Here is a 20,155-nt window from a genome sequence, read left to right as displayed (position 1 = left end):
TATCCTCCTTTATGTACTGGAAGTGCCCAGTAAGATCTCCCCAGAGCCTTCTTCAGGCTGCAGAGCACCACCTCTCTCAGCCTTTCCTCACAGGAGAGTAGCTCCATCCCACTGAACATCTTTGTGTCCTCCTCTGGACTCACTTCAGCAGGGCCTGCACTGGGACCCCAGAGCTGGGTGCAGCACTGCAGGTGGGGTCTCACCAGAACAGAGCAGAGAGGCAGAATCCCCTCCCTTGCCCTGCTGCCCCCAGGGCTTTGGGTGCAGCCCAGGGCATGTTTGTCTTTCTGGACTGCAAGTGCCCATTGCCAGATCATGTCCAGCCTCTCATCCAGCAGCACCCCCACGTCTCGGCAGGGCTGCTCTCGATCTGTTCATCCCCCAGCCTGGACTGATACTGGGGTTGCCCCAACCCTGGTACAGCACCTTGCACTTGGTCTGGTTAAACCTCATGAAATTCTTCCTGAGCTTGTCCAGGTCCCTGTGGATGGCATCCCATCCTCCAGGTGTGTCAACTGCACCACTCAGCTTGGTGTCATCTGCAAACTTGCTGAGTGTGCACTCGATCCCTTTGTCTGTGTAACTGATGAAGAGACTGAACCCTTGGTGTGGTTTAGCCCTCTGCCAGGTTGACTGAAACTTCTCCAGAAAAATGGAATATTGCCTTCAGCCATGTCAAATTGCTTTTGATAGTTTTGTGAGTTAATGCGATTAACCCACATCCTGGTCAGCTTGTTACAAAAGATGATGACTTGGCGAGTGTCCTTGGGTGAGCATTAGTGCACTCATAATGGACCACGGAAGATTTGGTTTAGTCATGTGTGTGCTTTGCTAGGTGGAAACTTCTGTGTGCGTTTGTGCAGCACTGTAGTCAGGTGGCAGTGAAGCTTGCTTGAGGGGCTGGGGATGCTTTTAAGACTAAGAGGTGTCGTAATTTTTCAGAAGAGACTGTCCACAATGTGTTGTAAATTAATTACAATGTTGGCATCAACAGGAGAATCTTACAGCAAAGACAGCAAACGTGGAAACCTTAATGCTAAATATGTCAGCAAAAAAATAAAACCTGGACATCTCCCACTTTCTTCTTAAACTTAAGGTCATGAGTAGCCACATAAAAAGGCTGTAATTTGTTTTGCCTCAGCTGTTAGGACATCAGAACACAGCTTTTGTGGGACCAGGTCTGTATAGACATTCAATGGAAACTCACTAAATTATTTGGCTCCACAAATAGCATTGGAACTGTTTTAGCAGCAAATTAAATACTTGCCAAATGTTGTCATTTTGCGACTGAGATGTCCAAAATACACAGCAGCTAGCCAAGGTGATTTGGAAAGTTTTTGGTGCCTGTGCAGATTGTTTGACTTGACATTGTCTCTTGGGCTGGGATTGCAAAGGTCAACTCCCCACTGGCTCCAGGAGTTAAAGACAAGTGGTAGCTCTTAAGAACAGGGAGTATTTTCTAAAATATAACAAGCAAAAATGTTGGGTTTAACTACTGCAAAGAAAACAAGATGAATGTTGTTCTGAATATGTCACATAGTTACTGCTCCAAATAACCAGTGTTTATTGCACTGGGGCTAAAAAATGTTCCTTTGTCCCACTTTTGCCTGGCTATCTCTCATCTCAGCTACTTCGGTTCCTCCTTTTTTGGCCTGCCTCTCCCTTTTTTGTGCTTCTTCTAATTCCAGTTTTTGTTTCTGAGCATGTCTCAAGAGGGGCTTTGCATTTCCATTTTGCATTGAATGCCTCATTGTTGCTTCAATGTTCTGCATAATTCTACATCTGCCTGTAATAGATTTCTTCATGATTTGGCTTTTATTATATTGTTGTTGGTATTAGTACACACATCAGTACTCCATTCTGAGTTAAACAGCAAATTTTAGAATTGCACATTGCAAGTGAGAATCCGCTAACATTTACTGAGTTTTGATTTTTTTATTTTAACACTTGCTTGTGGTACAGGTACTTTGGGAAGGACCCTCTGCCCCTGGTTCTGATCTTCTGAAATGATTGCTGTTACAAACACAATCTTAAATTATGTGTCTTGCCATTGAGTGTTTGAATGCTGCTGGCTTTGAGGTGAGTGAATGTGTTAGCACTGTAATTAGTAACTTTAACACAGTTTTCATCACAGAATCATCGAATGGTTTGGGTTGGAGGGGAACTTCAAAGGTCATCCAGTTTAAACTTTCCTGCCTGGGGGTTGGCAGGGAACCTTCCACTAGACCAGGTTGCTCAAAGCCCCATCCAGCCTGACCTTGAACACTGACAATGATGGGGCATCCACAACTTCTCTGGGCAACCTCTTCCTGTGCCTCACCACCCTAATCATAAAAAATTTCTTCCCTGTGTCCAGTCTAAATCTACCCTCTTTCAATTTAAAGCCATTACCAGTCATCCTGTCACTGAGTGGGGGGTTGACCTTGGCCTGCTGCCAGGTGCTCACCCTGATGCTCTATCAGCCCATCCTCCCCCAGCACCGCAGGGAAGGAGAAAATAAGATGGAAAAATAAGAGACCTGTGGTTCACAATAAAGGCAGTTTAATATAGAAAAAACAAAGGCTGCACAAGGAAACAAAAGAAAACAATAATTTATTTATTCTCTATTTTTCATCAGCAGGCAGTCATTGTAAAAATGAGGAATCAAGGGTTGTAACATGGGGTCCTGCTTGTGCTCCCAGCCTAGTGGCACCTTTATTGCTGGCAGAAGCAAAGGCGTTTGAGGTAGTGCCAACTTCTGCCTTCTTTCTGGTACACATACACAAGCTAGATGAAAAATGAAGGCAACCCCCTTTCGATAGCAATTTGGGAACCCAGGTGGGACTCTGTGGGCTCCCCACCTGGTGAGTGTGGTGAGGGCATATGACACAGCCAGTACTGGGTGAGTTCACCCAACTGTCCTTGCAAGATCCACACTCCCTGGAAAGGTACTAAAACTGGGGACAGCATCAGTCATTGGGGGGCTCAATAGGGAAGGTAAAATGGGGTTCACTGGTGACAGAATTTCAGGGAAACTAGAAGAAAATTGACAGTACTTCAGGACTCCCATCAAGCTGGATGTAATTCTGTGTCAGGATGAGTGGCTGGAACTCTGGAGGGGAGATCCTCTGAGCACTGGCCCTGGGGAAGTTCTTTTGATATGAGTCAGCTGACGTTCCCTCCTCATATGGGATGCAGTGTAAGGCAGAATTGCCTTGTGCGGCAAATCCCTGCTCACTACTCCCCATCACCTTCTAGTCCATCACAAGGAAAGCTGGAAATCATTTCCAAGATCTGTTGCTCCATCCCCTCCCCAGGGACAGAGGTGCAGCTGGCAGGCCTAGTGAGGATCCTGGAAAAGGAGAAGGAGTATGGTGTGCAATGGTTGAGGAAGGAGCAACACCTGGATGGTCTTTGTTTTCTAGGAGGAATAACAGGATAAGACCAGGAACTGTCTCACAAAAAAAAAAAAAAAAAGAAAAAGCAGCCTGTGGAAGAACTGGCAAACTGGTAACAGTGGACAAGGAGAAGGCTGAGGGACTCAGTGAATTTTCTGCCTCAGTTTTCACTGGCAGCCTCTCCTCCCACACCTCTTGAGTGGATGGCTCTCAAGGCAGGGGCTGGGGAAGCAAAGTCCCTCCCACTATAACAGAAGATCAGGGTCGAGAGCACCTGAGGAACATGAACATACCTAAGTCTGTGGGACCTGGTGAGATGTGTCCCAGAGTCCTGAGGGAATTGGCTGGTGTAGTTGCAAAGCCACTCTCCATGGTATTTAAAGTCATGGAAGTCAGGTGAAGCCCCAGGTGACTGGAAGCAGCCTGTGGAAGAAACAATGGCCGAAATGCACCCAGGTGCACAGGCAGCAAGCACAGGGAATGTCCTCGAGCACAGGCTCCTCCAGGTGCCTCCAGTGTGAGCAGCAATTGCCAGTGGGATTCTGTGGGATTTGTACGGCCGAGCAGCAGGATGCACATTCCGAACCACCTTAATGGGCAGCGCTTGCTCACAGGACACCAACTGAAAGACCTGCAGGGCTGGTTCAGGCTGGGGAAGGGACATGGGGACACTCTGGAAAACCCTGGCCAAGCCCAGCCTATTCATCCAGCTTAGTTCCAGGGTGTGAATGCAGGCACAGCTGTGGGTTCACGGTGCCCTGCAAACATCCTTTCTTGACACAGTCCCTTGGGCAGTGGCACTTGCCTGGTCTCTGCTCCCTGTGGTAAGGACATGCACAGAACCAGCCCTGACAGGAGTGTCCCCATCGCTGCCACCGCCAATGGTGCTCTGACATGGCAGAGTTGCCCTCCAGAAAGCCCCAGGACTTTTCTTGGATTCTGCAGGGGCCCACATGGGGACCTTATGGCCCTCCAGAGTGCTCTAAGGCCTCACCTGGGCTTTGCTGGGACATGTTGGAGGCCCCTGCTGCCCTCCACAGGTCTTCCCATTCTAAAAAACTCTAAACATCCCCAAAAATCACTTTTAATTAGAAATTCACTTCTGTAGATAATCTGAAGGTTGGTATAGGTTACATTTATTTAAGCTTTTTAGCCCCATCTAGATCATCTTTCTTCAAAATAGGACAAAATAGGAAGGCAGCACTGGAATGCAACAGGCCTCAGCAAAGCCCACATGAGATCCTGAGTCACTATGGAGGGTAATTAGTGGCCTTTGCAGGGTGTCTGCCCAGAGCTGGGTGCAGCACTGCAGATGGGGTCTCACCAGAGCAGAGCAGAGGGGCAGAATCCCCTCCCTCGCCCTGCTGCCCACAGGGCTTTGGATGCAGCCCAGGGCACATTTGGCCTTCTAGGCTGTGCATGCACAGTGACAGCTCGTGTCCAATAAACCATCCACCAGTATTCCCAAGTTCTCCTCTGGGCTGCCCTCAGTCTATTCATCCCCCACTCTGCACGGGTACTGTGGATTGCCCCAGCCCAGGTGCAGGACTTTGCACTTGGCCTTGTTGAACTTCATGGGGTTCACGTGGGCCTCCAACCTGTCCAGTTCCTTCTGGACAACATCCCTCAAGTGACTCACTTGCAGCATTCAGCTTGCTGTCATCCTCAGACTTGAGGAGGGTGCATGGTGTGGTAGCAGAGTTTATCTGAGCCCTTCCCTTGCTGCAGATAGACAGGGCAGGTCAGCACCTGCCATGGCCTTTGTGACAGTTTCTGCAGCTGTCTATAGACATGCTGCCCTTTATCACTAAGTGATCATGCTTGTGGGGACCTGTTAGGATTTTTAGCCTTACTCATTGCTGAAATTGTAAACTGACTGTTTTCCATCAAAACTGAAATTTCATTCACTTGATGTTCAAGTTCAGATGTTGTCTGAACCAACACAAGCTGTTTTCCTCATCCAGCTGAAATTAACTCTTAACTCACAGTGGTCCTTCTGGATTACTAGCTTGACCCTTACCTACTATTCGTTAGCTGTGTTCTCCAAAACTTTTGTAGGCAAACTGTCTTGGCCCACAGAGATGAAAGGAGATCCTTCATGCATGGTCTGAGGAAATGAAGGTCTACAAACTTCTCCCCACATCCCCCTGTGTACCACCCCAGCTGGGCCACAACAGCATCAGTGAACTGAATCACATTTAGAAGGAAAACCTTAATTACTCTGTTAGGACACTTTAATTCTGTTCTTGTTGATTTCAGAAGAAACAAAATATGTTTCTTTTTCATCTGGGCTTTGACTGCATGGAACTCATTCAGCTTTTGAAAGAGAAGAGAGTAAGGTGTACAGGGCAAGAGAATATGCAGAAAAAAAGTATTCTCTTTTATTTGAATGGTTGCTATATTCAGATAATTAAGTAGAATTATCATAGGCATGAAAATCAAATTTCCCTTCTCCCCAAGGAATCCAAAAAATGTTGCTATGTACAGAATTTACAATTATATGCAATAGTTGATTATTATTATGGACTCCAAAATTTGGTATTACCGGTTAAAACACCCATACTGAAGCTAGAGCAGGATGTGTCCATCCTGTACCTTTCATAATGTTCTTTAAAACTTTACAGGTATGCTTCCAAAATTATTGCTCTTCCAAGGATGAGAAACCTTCTTCACCTGCATACAATTTTCATCATCCACAGTCTACATAATTAAATTGTATTCCATTTTGAGCAGGTGAGAAGTCAAGGAAAACAGGCCAAAAGTGCAAGTGTGTTTAGGGTTCTGTTTTCTGTTGGAGGCAGATGAAAGATGATACAAAGCAGGTATGGAAAAAAAATATGTACTGATAAATCAACATCTGTTAGGCATGTTGGTAACTTTGGACAGAAATCCTTTGTTTCATGAATTTTCTTATTTTTGCTTACAGAAGCTTCCTTAGTTTTCATGGATTATTTGGCAGAAGGTTTTTCTGGTTTGGTTCAAGCTGCTGAACCTCTGTAACTCCCTTTGTAACTGTAGTCCATGGGCACTACAGACACCTGGTTTATCTTTAAAAATTAGAGGCCATGAAGAACTCGGCAATGTCTCTAACTTGATGTTCAATCAGATGACCACAGAGACAACTGCAAAGATCCATGTGCAATTAAATAAATTGAAACTCAGTCCTGGTGTGTTACTAGTAGGACTTTGCTTCTTTAACTCAGCTTCATTTTCCAGTCTGAACCTTCACAGCTGCTCTGCAATAAGGAAAGTTGCCCTGAGCTGGATTGGAGGTTTGTAACCAAGTGTTGCTGACGAATGGAAGTGAATGTACTGTGAATGTAAGGTGTCTTCGTAATGTTGGTCTCAGTCCATGTTATGGGCACCCTTCCTAATAATCCTTGGGAACAGCCATCCTTGCTGTGCAGCTCCAGCAGAGAGAGCTGAGACAGTGCTATGGCAGGACCTGTGCTTCCCTGCCAGCCTGAAGGGAGTCCCTCCAAATCAGGATTAAGGTTTGATGACAGAACAAAGGTAGCCTGCTGCTGCCAGCACATCTCTGTTTGCCACAGAAATAGCAGCCTTCAGTCTCCTTATTCAAGTGCATAAAATGCATAGTGATAAACTGTGCCTTTTCCCCTTTCAGTTGCCTGGACATAAGAAAAACAGTTACTATCCTTCTGGTACACAAATATGCCGCCAGGGGCAGGTGATAGGCAGCAGCAGTTGCACTGTGAGCAGCAGTATTCAGATGTGTTCTTCCTGGGATCCTGATGCACCTGAGGTTCACACATTAGCAGCCTTGGCTTTTTAATCAGGGAAATGAAGCATCCATAAGCAACAAAACAAGAGGCTTGAAATCATCCTCATTTGTATTATACTGAATTTCTATATTCATCAGTACACAAGCGATTGCTAAACAGGTCCTCACTACATTTACTTACATTTCCAAACAAGGTGGTTATTATGCAAACAGGTTAGCTTTGTGAAGGCATCTCCAGGATGAGCTTAACCCTGTCCTGTTTGGTTCCTCTTGCCTGAGCCTTATAGGTCTGTAAATGTTCATGTTATACGGAACTGTGGAGTTTTCGGCCATGTAGTGTGGCTGATAGTAGCTAGGCTGGATGGCCTTCTGTGGAGGCGGGGGAGTGAATGACACATAGCTGTGGAAGGAATTGACTCGGTGGAGAGGTGACTGGGGGGTGAAATTGCTGTTGAATATGAGATTTCTTGGGGTCTGCTTGCTCTGGTGGGTGCTGCCAGCTGAGAGGCTGCTGAAGGGGTCGGAGAGGGTGTTGGCGCTTTCCTCGTCGCTGAAGGGGAGGCTGCGCGGGGGGGCCCAGCTCCTGCTGAACAGGAAGGGGAGGCTGCGCGGCGGGGACTTGGGGCCCCGCACGGGCTTGGACAGCGCGTACAGGTGCCGGAACTCCTCGTCAAACAGCTCCACGACCTGGCCCGTGAACTTGGAGAGGAGGTTGCGGTGAACCTGGCCACACAACCACGTGAAGCTGGAAGCAGAGACAAGGTAAGGGTTAGAGTTAACGCCGGCCATCAGGAACTGCAGATCCCCCGCAGGGGTGATGCGAAAGGCAAATGTGTTTTACTGCTGGAGCTTCCTGTCTAAACACAGGATGAAGATGGTGTCGCAGTTGAATTTCAGGTCAGTTCACATCAGTGCTCTTTGACTTGGATCAATCTTTGTTATTGCAGCTGCCTCTAAAACCTTCAAGAAACCTTGTAAAGTTATGCAACCCCCTAAAGCGAGTGGTGATCCAGATCCACTGCAGGGATAAATGTCAGATACAACACCCAAGGTTTGGGTGTCTGTTCCATGGAAAGGAGTTTAGACCCCTCTTTTGGGGACCTCTCTTCCATGCACAGTGCTTAAATTCCGGTCTTGCCATGTCTTATCTGCACAGACATAAACTGTACCTTGTACCCAGCAGCATGCCATGCCACTTGGTAACTCTTCAGCCACTCCAAGTGACTTCAAAAAGACTAGGAAAAAAGAACCATCCTTTGTTTTCATTTTTCCATAATCTTTCTGCATTGATCAAGAGGAACACATAAAACCCCAACCTTCCTGTCATGTCCCACATCACAAAACAGCTGCCACACCTGACAAACGCTTATTTTCTTCAGAGAAAATTAAATTATAAATATTTCCTACAGCATTTCCAAAAATAAGTGTAATACTTTGCTATAAAGTAAGGGAGGAATGCCACAATAGTTTTAGTCCAGAGACACACTTTAGGATAACCCACAGCTTTTAAATTATTTTTCTTTTATGTGCTTCCCTAATCCACTCAACAAACAGAAATTTGTGCTTTTACAAAACCACAAGCCAGCTTGATTGTGTTGTGTAGGCTGCCATGTCTGAGCAGCAGCAGCACCAATAAAATGAACACAGTTGAGAGAATGAAATGTAATTACTCCCTGAGCTGACCAAGGCTTGAGCTGTGCAGCAGAGGATACAGAGCAGCAGTGGATTTGAACCTGAGGTTATCCTATGTTGGTAAAACTCTGCCATGGTTATTCCAGTGTGACTTTATTAGCTATGCTGGATTTGCACCAGGACTGCTGAGAGCCAGATTTGGCTGTAGGTGTGTGCACTTAAAATCTTTTCTTGTCATGTTTTGATAAAACTCCTGTGAAGCTCAGTGGGACTGATGGCCTGAGCTGATGCTGAGGCAGTAGACAGACAATTTACATCTGCTTGTCCAGAGCACTCCTAAAGAGAGTTGGGTTTGAGGTACACAGTGGTTTTATACTGTTGCTTCAGGAGCCAGGGGAGGAGTGAAGAAATCAGTAGTTCAGTGCCACTGGGCACATATATATATATATATATATAGATATAGATATATAGATATAGATATAAAAATATATATATATTTTTATATATATATATATATATAAAAATATATACTGTACATTTTATGATTGGACATGAAAATACACAGTAAGGTACCAGAATACAGGTACTTCTCATCCACTGTGTTCAAATCATTCTAAATATGGACAAAACCTTGGGAACCAAGGTAAAGAGCACAGCAAGCTAACTCCCTGCTGGGTGCATAACATCTGCTCTGCCAGCTCAACATTGCCTTTATTCACTAAGCAGTGCTCTCTAAACCTTTGTATGTCCTTCATCTAACTGTTAAAGAGACAACTGGTCAAGAATAAATACAAAAATGCACACAATTATTCTAGGATACCTACACTGAAGGTTACAAACTCATGAAAGGGCTGAGGTCTAAAGTGGCATATTTATACTTTATGCAGTAGAGATACACCTAGTTTATAAAAGAAAATTTAGACAGAAATAAAAATCAATTACACATGTAAATGGCTTTTAAAAGCCTAACAAAACCAGAGGAAAAATTCTATTCTGCAGAATTTTGATAACTTACTCCTACATGTAACTTCCTGAAGTACCTGACGGACAAATACTAGTTTGTGGATCTCTGTAAACAGAGAAAGTTAGAACTAATGAGTAGCCCAGAGAGTCTCCAGGAACTGATGGCAAATGGGTCAGCTCAAAGTTACAAGGTAAGATACTTGTGATTTTAAACAAATGATTGTGGACTTGTCGTGTAGTGTGTCACAGCAATTTACATTCTGTGCACTTTGCTGGAGAACAAAACAGAATTTGGTGTAAAAGACTTAACAGGTTTTCATTGGCTTAATTCTAAGAGAAAATCTATTGTTTAGGTTTTAGGCCATGTTTTGCTCCTTAGTTTACAATTCTGAGTCCTCTTTTGGGACAGGCTCAGAGAAGTCTGTTATTGTCATCACCTGCCCAGAGGGATCATTTTTCTCCCAAGCTTTTTTTGATTGAGGCCCATCAAAAGAAGAGAAAGCACAAAGGAATGATGCCTGGCTTGGGGCCAACGCTGTATCACAAATTCAGTCATTGATAGATACTTCTCAGCCATCTTTCCAGGGCTTTGTCCTATGTCCTGTTATGGAGCCTCTCATTTATGATTGTCTCAATCAAATCCCACCTCTTCTGTTCAGTACTGGACTTGTTATTTATAAAGAGTGTCCTCTGCATTGCTGGAGCTGCAGTTTACTGGGGATGTTCTCATCCCTGCGTTTGCAGTGCTGCAGCAACATGCAGCACATCCACATGGAATCTGAAACAGAAGGCAGGACTGGGGTTTTCAGCTGGGCTCAGATTTGGGTTAACCTACATGTTAGTGTTGCCTGCTGGTGGATAACCTGTGTGGGAGAAACCTGTCCCACCTGAACTCATGCTCCTGGCAAAGCATGTCCATGTTAGTTGTTACATACTGACTTTGAAGAGGCCAGTGGCTTTCAGAGTAGCAGCCACGGAGATACAGCCCTGGGGATCAAGGTCTGTGCTTTCTGCTGTTCTCATTTTGCCTTAGGAATGCTGAGTTCATGCACTATCTAATTTCAAATTCATTACAAAAACCAGAGTAACAGTTATCATAGGACGAGATAGAGTGACATAGAGACAGCAAAAAGAAATACTGCATCCTAACCCCTCACCATAGACATTGGCAATAAAAATTGAGAGTAAAACTGTAACTTAAACCACTCATGCCTGCACTTTTGCTAACGTGTGTGAACAGCCTTCAGAAGCTTCTCATCTGCAGTCTGCCCCATGCAGCAGGACCACACCCACAATGACCCAAGCAGTGATTTTTTATGTTCTTTTAAAAAACACTCCAGAGCTGGAGATGTCACAGACTCAGGGGTGGTTCCTTTGCCTGTAATTAATTGCCGGCTTCAGTCTTTGTTATCCATTAGGCAAATATATTCTGTCCTGAAAAACTTTGTGAAACAGTGAGACAGATCCCTTTTAGAGCAGTATGTCCTGAAGGGCTATTTTATTTCCTCAGCCTGTTCCCCCCCCCACTACTACAACATCATGCAGAGCTCAGCACTTAGGTGAAATTTGGTGTTGTATTTTAAAATCTTTATATCAGTTTTAAGATCTACTCCGATGTGATTTCCAGCAAATGCATTGCAGAAGAGTTTGGGTCTGTTTCACTCAATATCATTCTTGTTTATACCTGAAGAGATTGGTGGATAAGATTTAGGCATAACAAAAATCTTTCAGATTAATAAAGTGAGAGCTAGCAAGAAATACCACATACTGGTAGTCAGCCATAACCCATGTGAATTGCAAACTGGTGCTGAGCATGCTGAAGTTAAATATTTTTTTATAGTTTTAAATAGATTTGTTCTTCACCACCCTCTGCTTGCTGGATATGGAATTACGTAGTTTGACAATGTTCTTGAGATTAGAAGATTTTCAACAGCAGTAGAGAAAGACCAAAGTGACTGCACAGGACTTCAACTGTTTTTAGTTGTTTCGGTATTGAAAGAGAAGTCAAAAGGAAGCTTCTTGGTCAAAGAAAATAGATTTTGTTCTGTCCTTCTGCCACACGTCTTTCACTTCTACTCTATACAAATCTGCTGTTGCATTTCAACACATCTTTGATGAGGGATTAAAAAACACCCAAAGTAACAAGAAAACAAAAGAACAATCAATAAAAAAACCCCAGCCCTGAGTGTCCACTCATTTTTGTCTGATGGTTCATTTGGAAATGAAAAGTGGATGCCTGTCTTTGTGTACGTCTGAGCTCCTGCAGCCCAACCCCACATATTCACCTTTTCCTTCCTTACTATAGTTCTGTAATCTTCCTGGTGGCACAGTTTTATGAGACCCGAGGCATTTAAGCTTCCAAATCATAAATTGAGATTAAGAAAAACAATCCCATCCTTTAATTTCAATAATCACCTCTTGTATTTTTGTACCTGGATTTCTAGGATACACTTGGTCATTTGTGAAACTTATCTATGTAGGCGTGATGCTTAGAAACTTCATTTATTTGATGCAAGCTCAGAGTCTCCTGAAATTCCCTGACCAGAGAATCTAGGATCTTAATTAAAAATTCGGTTCTTGAGATGCTATATCCACTACCTGAAATAATTACAGCAGCACAAACAAAACAAACAAACAAAGAAAAATTTTAAAAAGGGAAAAAATGAAGGTACAGCAGTTTTATAGATGTATACTGCCTACCAATTAATGAAACACAAGGAAAAACAGTAAATCTCTGAAGTATTTGTTTTACCTTTAATCACTAAATTTGTCACATGAAGAACAAATCCTCAGATAAACTGAGTGACATATGCTACATTAAGGGATCCCAAGGGAGACAGAAATGTATCATGTCTCATGATCACACCATCTGAGAACCCAAACATTGAGGAAAGCATAATATTAAGCTGTACACATTTCTAGTTTTGCCCCAGGGCTGCACTGGCAAAGTTGTTTACATTAGTTTCTGAACATTTAAATTAAAACCCATACTCCGTAAAGAACTAATAGCAACTTTAAAGCAAGTTAAGTTGATTTTTGAAAAATGGCAAGTATTTTAAAACATGGGGTGGTTTTTGTTAAACTAATACAAACCCATACAAAAATTTCCATGGCACTTTTTTGGGAAGAAGTATTAAAAATCATAGAGGAGTACCTAGACATGAACTGCAATAGCTTATCTCACCTGTAGGATCCAGAGAGCACGTATCTCCAGTCAGATATAAGAAATTTTTCTTGTATTTGTCCTGAAAATTTCCTGCCTGATTTGGCACAGTAAACCTCTCCAGTGACACTGCGGACTGAAATATTCTGTAAATAAAAATAAAATTAAGTGTATTACATTTCTTTTTAATTAAAAATCAGACAGGGAGGGCCCTTCCCCCCCCACTGCCTTTAGCTCTTCACTGCCCCAATATCAAGTTTCTTCACGGACTCTCTGCTGTGATACTTGAAGGTTTGTGTCCAGAGGAAACCTAGCCAAGGTCTCTCACTTGCCACGGGGTCAGTTGTTTCACTGGGGATATAAACCTGTATGGACGCTCATGCAGGTGGAGCTGTGCTGTGTGACAGTAACTGACCCTACCCCAGCCAGAAGGAGCGTGGGATGTGTCCATAGCTGGGAGCAGCCTGTTGCCTCCACTGACACCCCCGGCACAATTTGCTGTAGCTGTACGCCCTTGATTTACATTGGCTGTGGCACGACACAGCAGGGCAAAACCTCTGCTCCTCCAGTCCATCTGGGCCTGCAAGGACACACGTGCTGCTCTTCTGGAGCAGCCCAGACAAATGCTGTCCTTTGGGAACAGATGCAGGTAAGTGTGTGAGGGGAGATGCAGGTCGGTTTGGCCCATGGGATGCTCTGCACTGTCCTCGTACCTGAGCGAGTGCCTTTCAGGCCCTGACTGCTGCCCACACACACACTTTGCAGAATCAAGGCCTTAGTGAATGAGTGGCACCAAGGATTTGACTTGCACACTGTGGAAGCCTATGTGCTGTAGCAGCAGACTTACAATAAATAGCACAGGCTTGTTCTTCCTTAGGAGTGAGGGTTTACAGGCATGCAAACAGTTATGAACATGCATTATAATTTCAGCTTCTTTATATATTTGGGATGGAATTCAGCTGTTGAAAAACAGGTGTCTGGTGCATGCAAGATGCCCTCAGGTCTCCTGTGTGCCCACAGCTGCTGTTCCAGAGGTCTTTGGCCTCTGCAGTATCACCCATCCCCAGAGAGATGCCACAGATGCTCTACAGCATCTCAAGCAACAACTGAAATAATCCCTAGGAGGGGTTCTTTTAAAGCCAGCTCCCTCTGACAGAGATGAAGGCAGATTAAACTAACAGCCAGCTAAATTTCAGGCGGTATCTTTAGAAGAGAGCTTTAACACATTTTATCAGAAACCACCCAGCACAACCCAGCTATGGCCATGCAAAAGAGTTTTGTCCACCTGCCTGTGGCTGCCAGATCACAGCTGCTGCACAGCTATTAAACAGAAGCAGCTCTAATGTTTATGTTAGAAACTCTTCTAGGAAATTTAAGCTCTGCTTTAAGACTTTGGGGCCAAGATTAGTTTCATCCAGGGACCTAATGGAAATGCCTTACCTTCCTATAATATCTGTGGGAAAACGTAGGCATCTTCAAAGAGGAACTGGGTGCACTAATGCTACCTCAGGAAATCTCTTGCTCCCTTTTAATTAGAAGGTGGATTGACCCTAGCATAACCATGCTTCTAGCTCAGAATGCCTGCAGTTAGGCAGACAAATCTCAGCCTAAGAGCTTCACAGAGCCACAGTACCTTGAATAGATCCTCAGAAATTTGCAACTTGTCGCACATCTCCGAGAAAAGATCTATACTGCCATGATCCAGCAGCAGGTAGACAAAGACCATGCGCTTGTTAGCTGCCTCCAGGAGGTCACAGAGAATCTCAGTGTCTGTGAACACATCCATCACGATAGCTAACACCTTCAGAAAAAGAGCAGAGGCATTAGCAGAGTCAATTTATATAACTTAAGATTGCTATGAGGATACTGTGATGTAGTTTATTTGTTTAAAAAAGTATTCCAGTAAACACAAATATTCACGGTCATATGTGGTTATTTTTTCTGGTTTTCTCCCTAAGTGCCTGAATCACAAAATTGATGAAACACATTGCTTCATTGTTTTATTGCTCATATAAAGCCAATATAACACACAACATATAACCCAAGATGACCCATGAATTTGTAGGTGAAATTTCGGCACTAGGAAATATATTGAAATACTGATCAGAGAATAATAAGGATGTAGCTAAAATAAAAGACCATAGCCCTTGCCAAACAGCTCACTAGGTGTCACAATCCACATGTATTCAGCAAGAACCCCTGGATGATGCTTTCTCTTTTATGATTTACACCTGGACAGCCCTGGCTTTAAAGCCTCACCCTGTTGTTGATCATCAGCTCCATCTGTAACTTTTTAAAAAACACTAATTTATAAACTAACAGTTACAATTTGACCACACATCCATGCTCCCCAATTCACAGCTGGCAGAACAGTGTGTAAAAGTCTCAGGACTTGGCATAAAAGCCTTGACAGCTATTTAAGTCCACAGCTTGCAGCCAGTGTGGATTAAGGGAACTATAAATGTGATATAAAACCAGTTCCATTCTAGAAAGTGCTGTCTTGTGTGATGTCTGCTATTGCCCATGGAAGGGGTCAGTTTAGCCCAGCTGTTACCTGACTTACCTTCAGGAGGTGCTTGTTTCTGCACTGACTGGAGAGGGAACCTTTGATAACTGTGTTCATGGGATATTACCTTCAATCAAAACAAACTTTACAGCATCTCTCTAGATCTGTCTTACTACTTGCTGCCAGCTTGCACTGCATTTTCCTCCAAAGCCTATGCCAACACCTAACAGCAAGCTTATTCCCCTTGCCACCATGAGGATATCCTACAAGACCAGGCACATCCTGTGCAGCCAGCATCCTCTTCAGGCAGCCAAACTATTTGTGGAGCCGTGAGGATCCCACACCTTCCTCCAGCTGCCAAGGCCTGGTGCTTCAGAAAGAGCTTTGCCTTGGCTAGGTAAGCACAATTATGTCCAATATCTCACATCCACACTTCCTGTTAACACCCAGCTCCAGACCATTCTCTCTGGTACTGCTTTTAACCACCTGTTCCCAGTTTATATTTCTGCACCTGACTTTCCTCTCTTACTTGCAGTACTTCTCATTTCTTTTGCCCAAATTTCATTTTATGATTTGCACCAGTTCCACAAATGTGTTAAGATTGTAGTATCACTTGCCAATCCCTTTCAGTTTGAGATCATTCATAAACACAGTCTTTATTCTGTTATTTGATTTTTTAGTGCATATATCAAATACTAGGCTATCCAGAATGGACCCTTACCAGATGCTAATTAATAACTGGTGCCATTGGAAAACTGTGCTCAAAAAGCAGTTGACAAATTTATACTGTTAGTGTTGCTTCAGCACACTCTTGTAATGTAAATTAGATAATTAAGAAGGTCATGTGAACCATAGGTTTATATTACATTTCCCAGTTTTCCCCCTACAAGTTATCTCCTCTTGGGACAGAAAATTGGTCTGGCTTCATATTTTACCTGATATGTATTTTATTATTCCAGAGACATTTCTTCTGTTTCTGCATCTTTCTGATGCCTCCAACTTAAAATGACTGATCTATAATTCCCCTGATGTAGTAAGCACTTGTAGGCTTTGAGAGGGCAGTTGCCACGGGGGATCCTTCTCCCCTGCCATTACACTCTGTGTTACCAGGCCCAGCACCTGCCCTTGCAGGGAATAACAAAGCGGAAGGAATCCTGTGGCTCCAGAGGCTCAGAAGCCTGTGCTGGGCAGTACTATTACATCCTGGCTTGGCTCCTGACCATTCCTGGGTGAAACTGCTGCTGCTCTTTTGAATTTATATAAGGGCAAAACACCTGGATGATGGTAAATACAGCCCTGAAATATCTTTTTTTTTTTTTTTTTTTCCCCAGGAAAACAAAAGAGCTGCTAGAACACACATGACAACAGATTTCTGTCGCCCCTCCAGCTGCTCAGTTTCTGGTTTCCCAGAGTGTGGGCAGCCTGGCTTTGGCTTGTGGCTGGCACCTCTGTGGCCCCCATCACCTGTATGTAGCCAGGGGTCCTCATCTGCACCTTTCCCATGTGCCAAGTTACACTGCAGAGTCTCTGTATGGACCCCACATGACATTTTAACTGATACAGGCAACATATTAGGGATGAAAGCTCTATTTTCTGAATAATTTCCTTCCTCTGGGGATGGCTGCTGACATACCAGCCATACCTGCCTTTCTTTGGCCTCCCCTTCACCCACATCTTCCACAAATCCCCTTGAACAACTGGGATTGTTCCATGGCTGAAAGCTCACTTAAGGCTTAATTCTCATTAATGGTGCAGTGGTCTGAATAGATCAAACCATTCTTCTGGGGCTACATGAGAAGGGACAGAGCCAATCCACCCTTTCTACAGCACATTTAATTCACTGGGAGAATGGGAGGTTAGGAGAGGGAATACTTTTTTTTAAGGCACCAACATAGAAAAATGTTGGTGTGAGTTTTAAAAAAAATAAAAAATAGCACTGCCTGTGTTCAACAGCTTCTCCACAGCCACTTTCTAGAGCAAAGCTACACTGCAGCACACAGGGCTGCCTTGGATTAAACACCATGTTCACTTGAGCTTTGTAAGAGGAAGAAGACAACCAAGTGCAGAGAAAACAGCAATTCTCTCCCCATACCTGAGTGGTCTTGTGGATGTACCGGCGTATGATGTCTCTAATGTTGCTGTTCTTCTCTGTTTGGAAATACACAGTGGCGGTGGACTTTTCCTTTAAATAGGGCTTCTCTGCTGTAATCCATGTGTGGAGCAGAGCCGGCTCACTGCAGTCAGAAATGGTGGGGAAGTAGGTCCCTGAAGGCAGTGACCCGGCATCGTTCTGCTTTGGCGCAGCTGCCCCGTCGGCAGCTGGCGACTCCTGTGCATAATAAGACTCCCTGGCGTTATCCTTGATGTACTGAGCTTCCACCGAGGAGAGGAAATCCACCTCGCCCTCTTTGCTTAGAGTTTCGAGGTAAGAGTCTGTCCCACCATCCAAGAAGGCGTCGGTGGCCAATCTTATGCTTTCGTTGTGGCTGAAATCCACTTTTGTCAGCTTCGGGGACTGGTTCTTGATATCCTCCAGCCTTTTCCTTATCTTGCCCATATGTCTGGGGTGGTTCATGGCTCTTTGTCGCAGCAGCCGATCTGCTGGGCAGGCACCATGCATATGCGTGCCACAGGCAGTGCAATCGTCCTTCTTGTTTGAGGACTGCATTCTGGCATGAAATCGCCTCGGCTGAACGAATTAACTATGAATAAAAATAAAGAGATCTTATTACCACAGGCAAATTCACACTCCCTGAATTTGTCTGTACAATTACCTTCAAAACAAACCTGAAGCTTGCTTCTCAGGTGGTGGTGTACTCCGGCAACAATCTGTTTCCAGATGGGACACAAGCGCAAAGCTGATTAGATTGCTTATCTGAGAGGCACCCACCTCAGCCCCAGGGCATACGAAGGATTCGAGTCAAATTTACCACGGCCGTCGGATTCGATTGTATTTCCCTTCCTGCCGCATCCCGTGAAATATGAGTGAGGAAAGCACTCAAGCAAAAGCAGGTAGGCTCCCAAGCATCATTGCACAATCTTCAAAACAGCTTGAGGCTTCTGTGTCTTCCCATAGTATTCGTTAGGGAGAAAAAACAGCTCTGATGTTGAACAGGAACAGAGACAGCAGCCATGTCCATGGCTTCGGAACAGTAAAAAAGGGTCATGGGCTCTGGTCTGCACCTACATGCTGCCAGGCAGGCTTAAAAATAGATGTGAACTTCGTCACTGTGCCCCGTACGGAGTATGTTGCTATTACCATAGACGATTCACTCACTTACTTCTTTAAAGCTTTGTGACTACGCCATCCTATTAAAAGAAAAATACCCCTTCCCAAACATCCTGAATATTACGTGGAGGAAGGGTTGTGAGCTGGCCTCAAAGCATCAGAAATACAAACACTCATCACTTGATTGTGCACATTTAGGGTTGTTTGGTTGGTTTTGTTTTTTTGGTTTGGTTTTTTTTTTTTTTTTTTTTTTTTTTTTTTTTTTTTTTTTTTTTTTTTTCCCAGGCTGCAGCTCCTGGAGTCACGTTGTCCCCGTGGCAGATCTTCGCTGTGTCATTAGGTGGATGGAGGCGCGGGTTGCAGCGGGGTGACAGGCCGGAGCCCGGGGGCAGCCGGGCTGGTCTGACCGAGGGGCGGCGGGCGGGAGCCCATACCTGTGTGCGTGCCTGGCTGCAGCGCCACGTGTGACACACTTCCCTCACGCGGGCTGGGCTGGCCCTCGCCCCGGCAGCTCGGTGGCCACGCAGCCCTGTGCCACGGCTCCAGAGGGGAGCGCGGGATCGACGGGATGTGCCGGCCGGGGCTCTTGGAAGGGGAGAGGGCTGCTGAGGCCGTGTGTGGGCAGGGAAAGGGTCCCGCCGCCCTGCCCTCGGGAGCACGGCTGCCTTCAGGGACGGCTTTTCAGGGCGGCTTCACAGATTCTGGGTCTATGCCAGGTGCCTTATGTGGTGGGGAAAAAAAAAATTACACGTAAGGATCAGACAATATGTACGAAAAAAGAGAAGTGTACCAAATGGCTCGGATATTAATGCCGGAGCGACGGGGGGCAGGACACACCCACGTGGGGCCGAGGAGGGGCGGTGGCGGAGCCGTCCTGAGCTCCTGGGGTGATTTTAAAATCTGCACCGTCCCTCCCTCCGCCCCCAACATCCGCCCGCAGCTGCCAGACGCGGCCGAAAGTCACTAATTATCTCCTGACCTGTTCTGCGCAATTAGGCCGAAAATTATGCCATCTAATTACCCTGACATGCAGGACTGTGCCCTGCCAACGCCGATCGGGGCCAGGGACGGCCCTCCCCGCCTCGGCCAGGTTCTCTCATGGTCACCCATGTGACCTCAGGGTCACTCTGGTTCCCCACATGGTCACGGCGGGGCTTCTCACACGTTATCCCGTGGGGCCTCACACCGTCACCCTAGCGAAGCCCCGCTGCCATCCTGCGGTCCCACATGATCACGCCGAGCCCCCGCGCGGCCAGCACAGGATCCCGCCCGGTGGGAGCGGTGTGGGCAGAGGAGAGGCCGGGCCGGGCTGCGTCCGCCCTCGGCCCCGGCGGGGAGCGAGGCCGCGGGCAGCATCGAGAGCCCAAACGAAAAAGGATCGTGCAGCCGCCTCGTTAGCGCAGTAGGTAGCGCGTCAGTCTCATAATCTGAAGGTCGTGAGTTCGATCCTCACACGGGGCAAAGGCGGGCAGCGCTTTTTGGTCTCGGCCGCCCCCCCCCCCCCCCCGCTTTTGGCAGCGACAAACCCGCACGACGCCGCGCT

The 20,155-nt window shown here is 45.5% G+C and overlaps 1 protein-coding gene, 1 non-coding gene and 1 pseudogene across 2 annotated transcripts; 1 reads left to right on the top strand and 2 right to left on the bottom strand.

The window, feature by feature from the left end:
* Positions 1-5,631: 5,631 nt before the first annotated feature.
* Positions 5,632-7,908, bottom strand: LOC138105291 (protein FAM83A pseudogene; annotated as a pseudogene).
* Positions 7,909-12,894: 4,986 nt separating this feature from the next.
* On the bottom strand, positions 12,895-18,193 carry FAM83A (family with sequence similarity 83 member A). The gene is made up of 3 exons (XM_069006047.1): positions 17,476-18,193; positions 14,511-14,678; positions 12,895-13,023 (listed from the first exon to the last, which is right to left on the bottom strand). Exons 1-3 carry the CDS (start codon positions 18,049-18,051, stop codon positions 12,895-12,897), a joined length of 873 nt encoding a protein of 290 aa, XP_068862148.1. The 5' UTR covers positions 18,052-18,193.
* A 1,807-nt stretch (positions 18,194-20,000) lies between these two features.
* On the top strand, positions 20,001-20,073 carry TRNAM-CAU (transfer RNA methionine (anticodon CAU)). Its single transcript has one exon. It is a non-coding gene; the product is annotated as a tRNA-Met (tRNA).
* The last annotated feature ends 82 nt before the right edge of the window (positions 20,074-20,155 follow it).

This window comes from Aphelocoma coerulescens, chromosome 2 (genome assembly GCF_041296385.1).
Source record: "Aphelocoma coerulescens isolate FSJ_1873_10779 chromosome 2, UR_Acoe_1.0, whole genome shotgun sequence".
In the NCBI taxonomy this organism is placed as follows: domain Eukaryota; kingdom Metazoa; phylum Chordata; class Aves; order Passeriformes; family Corvidae; genus Aphelocoma; species Aphelocoma coerulescens.
This window is presented reverse-complemented; position numbering and strand designations above follow the sequence as displayed.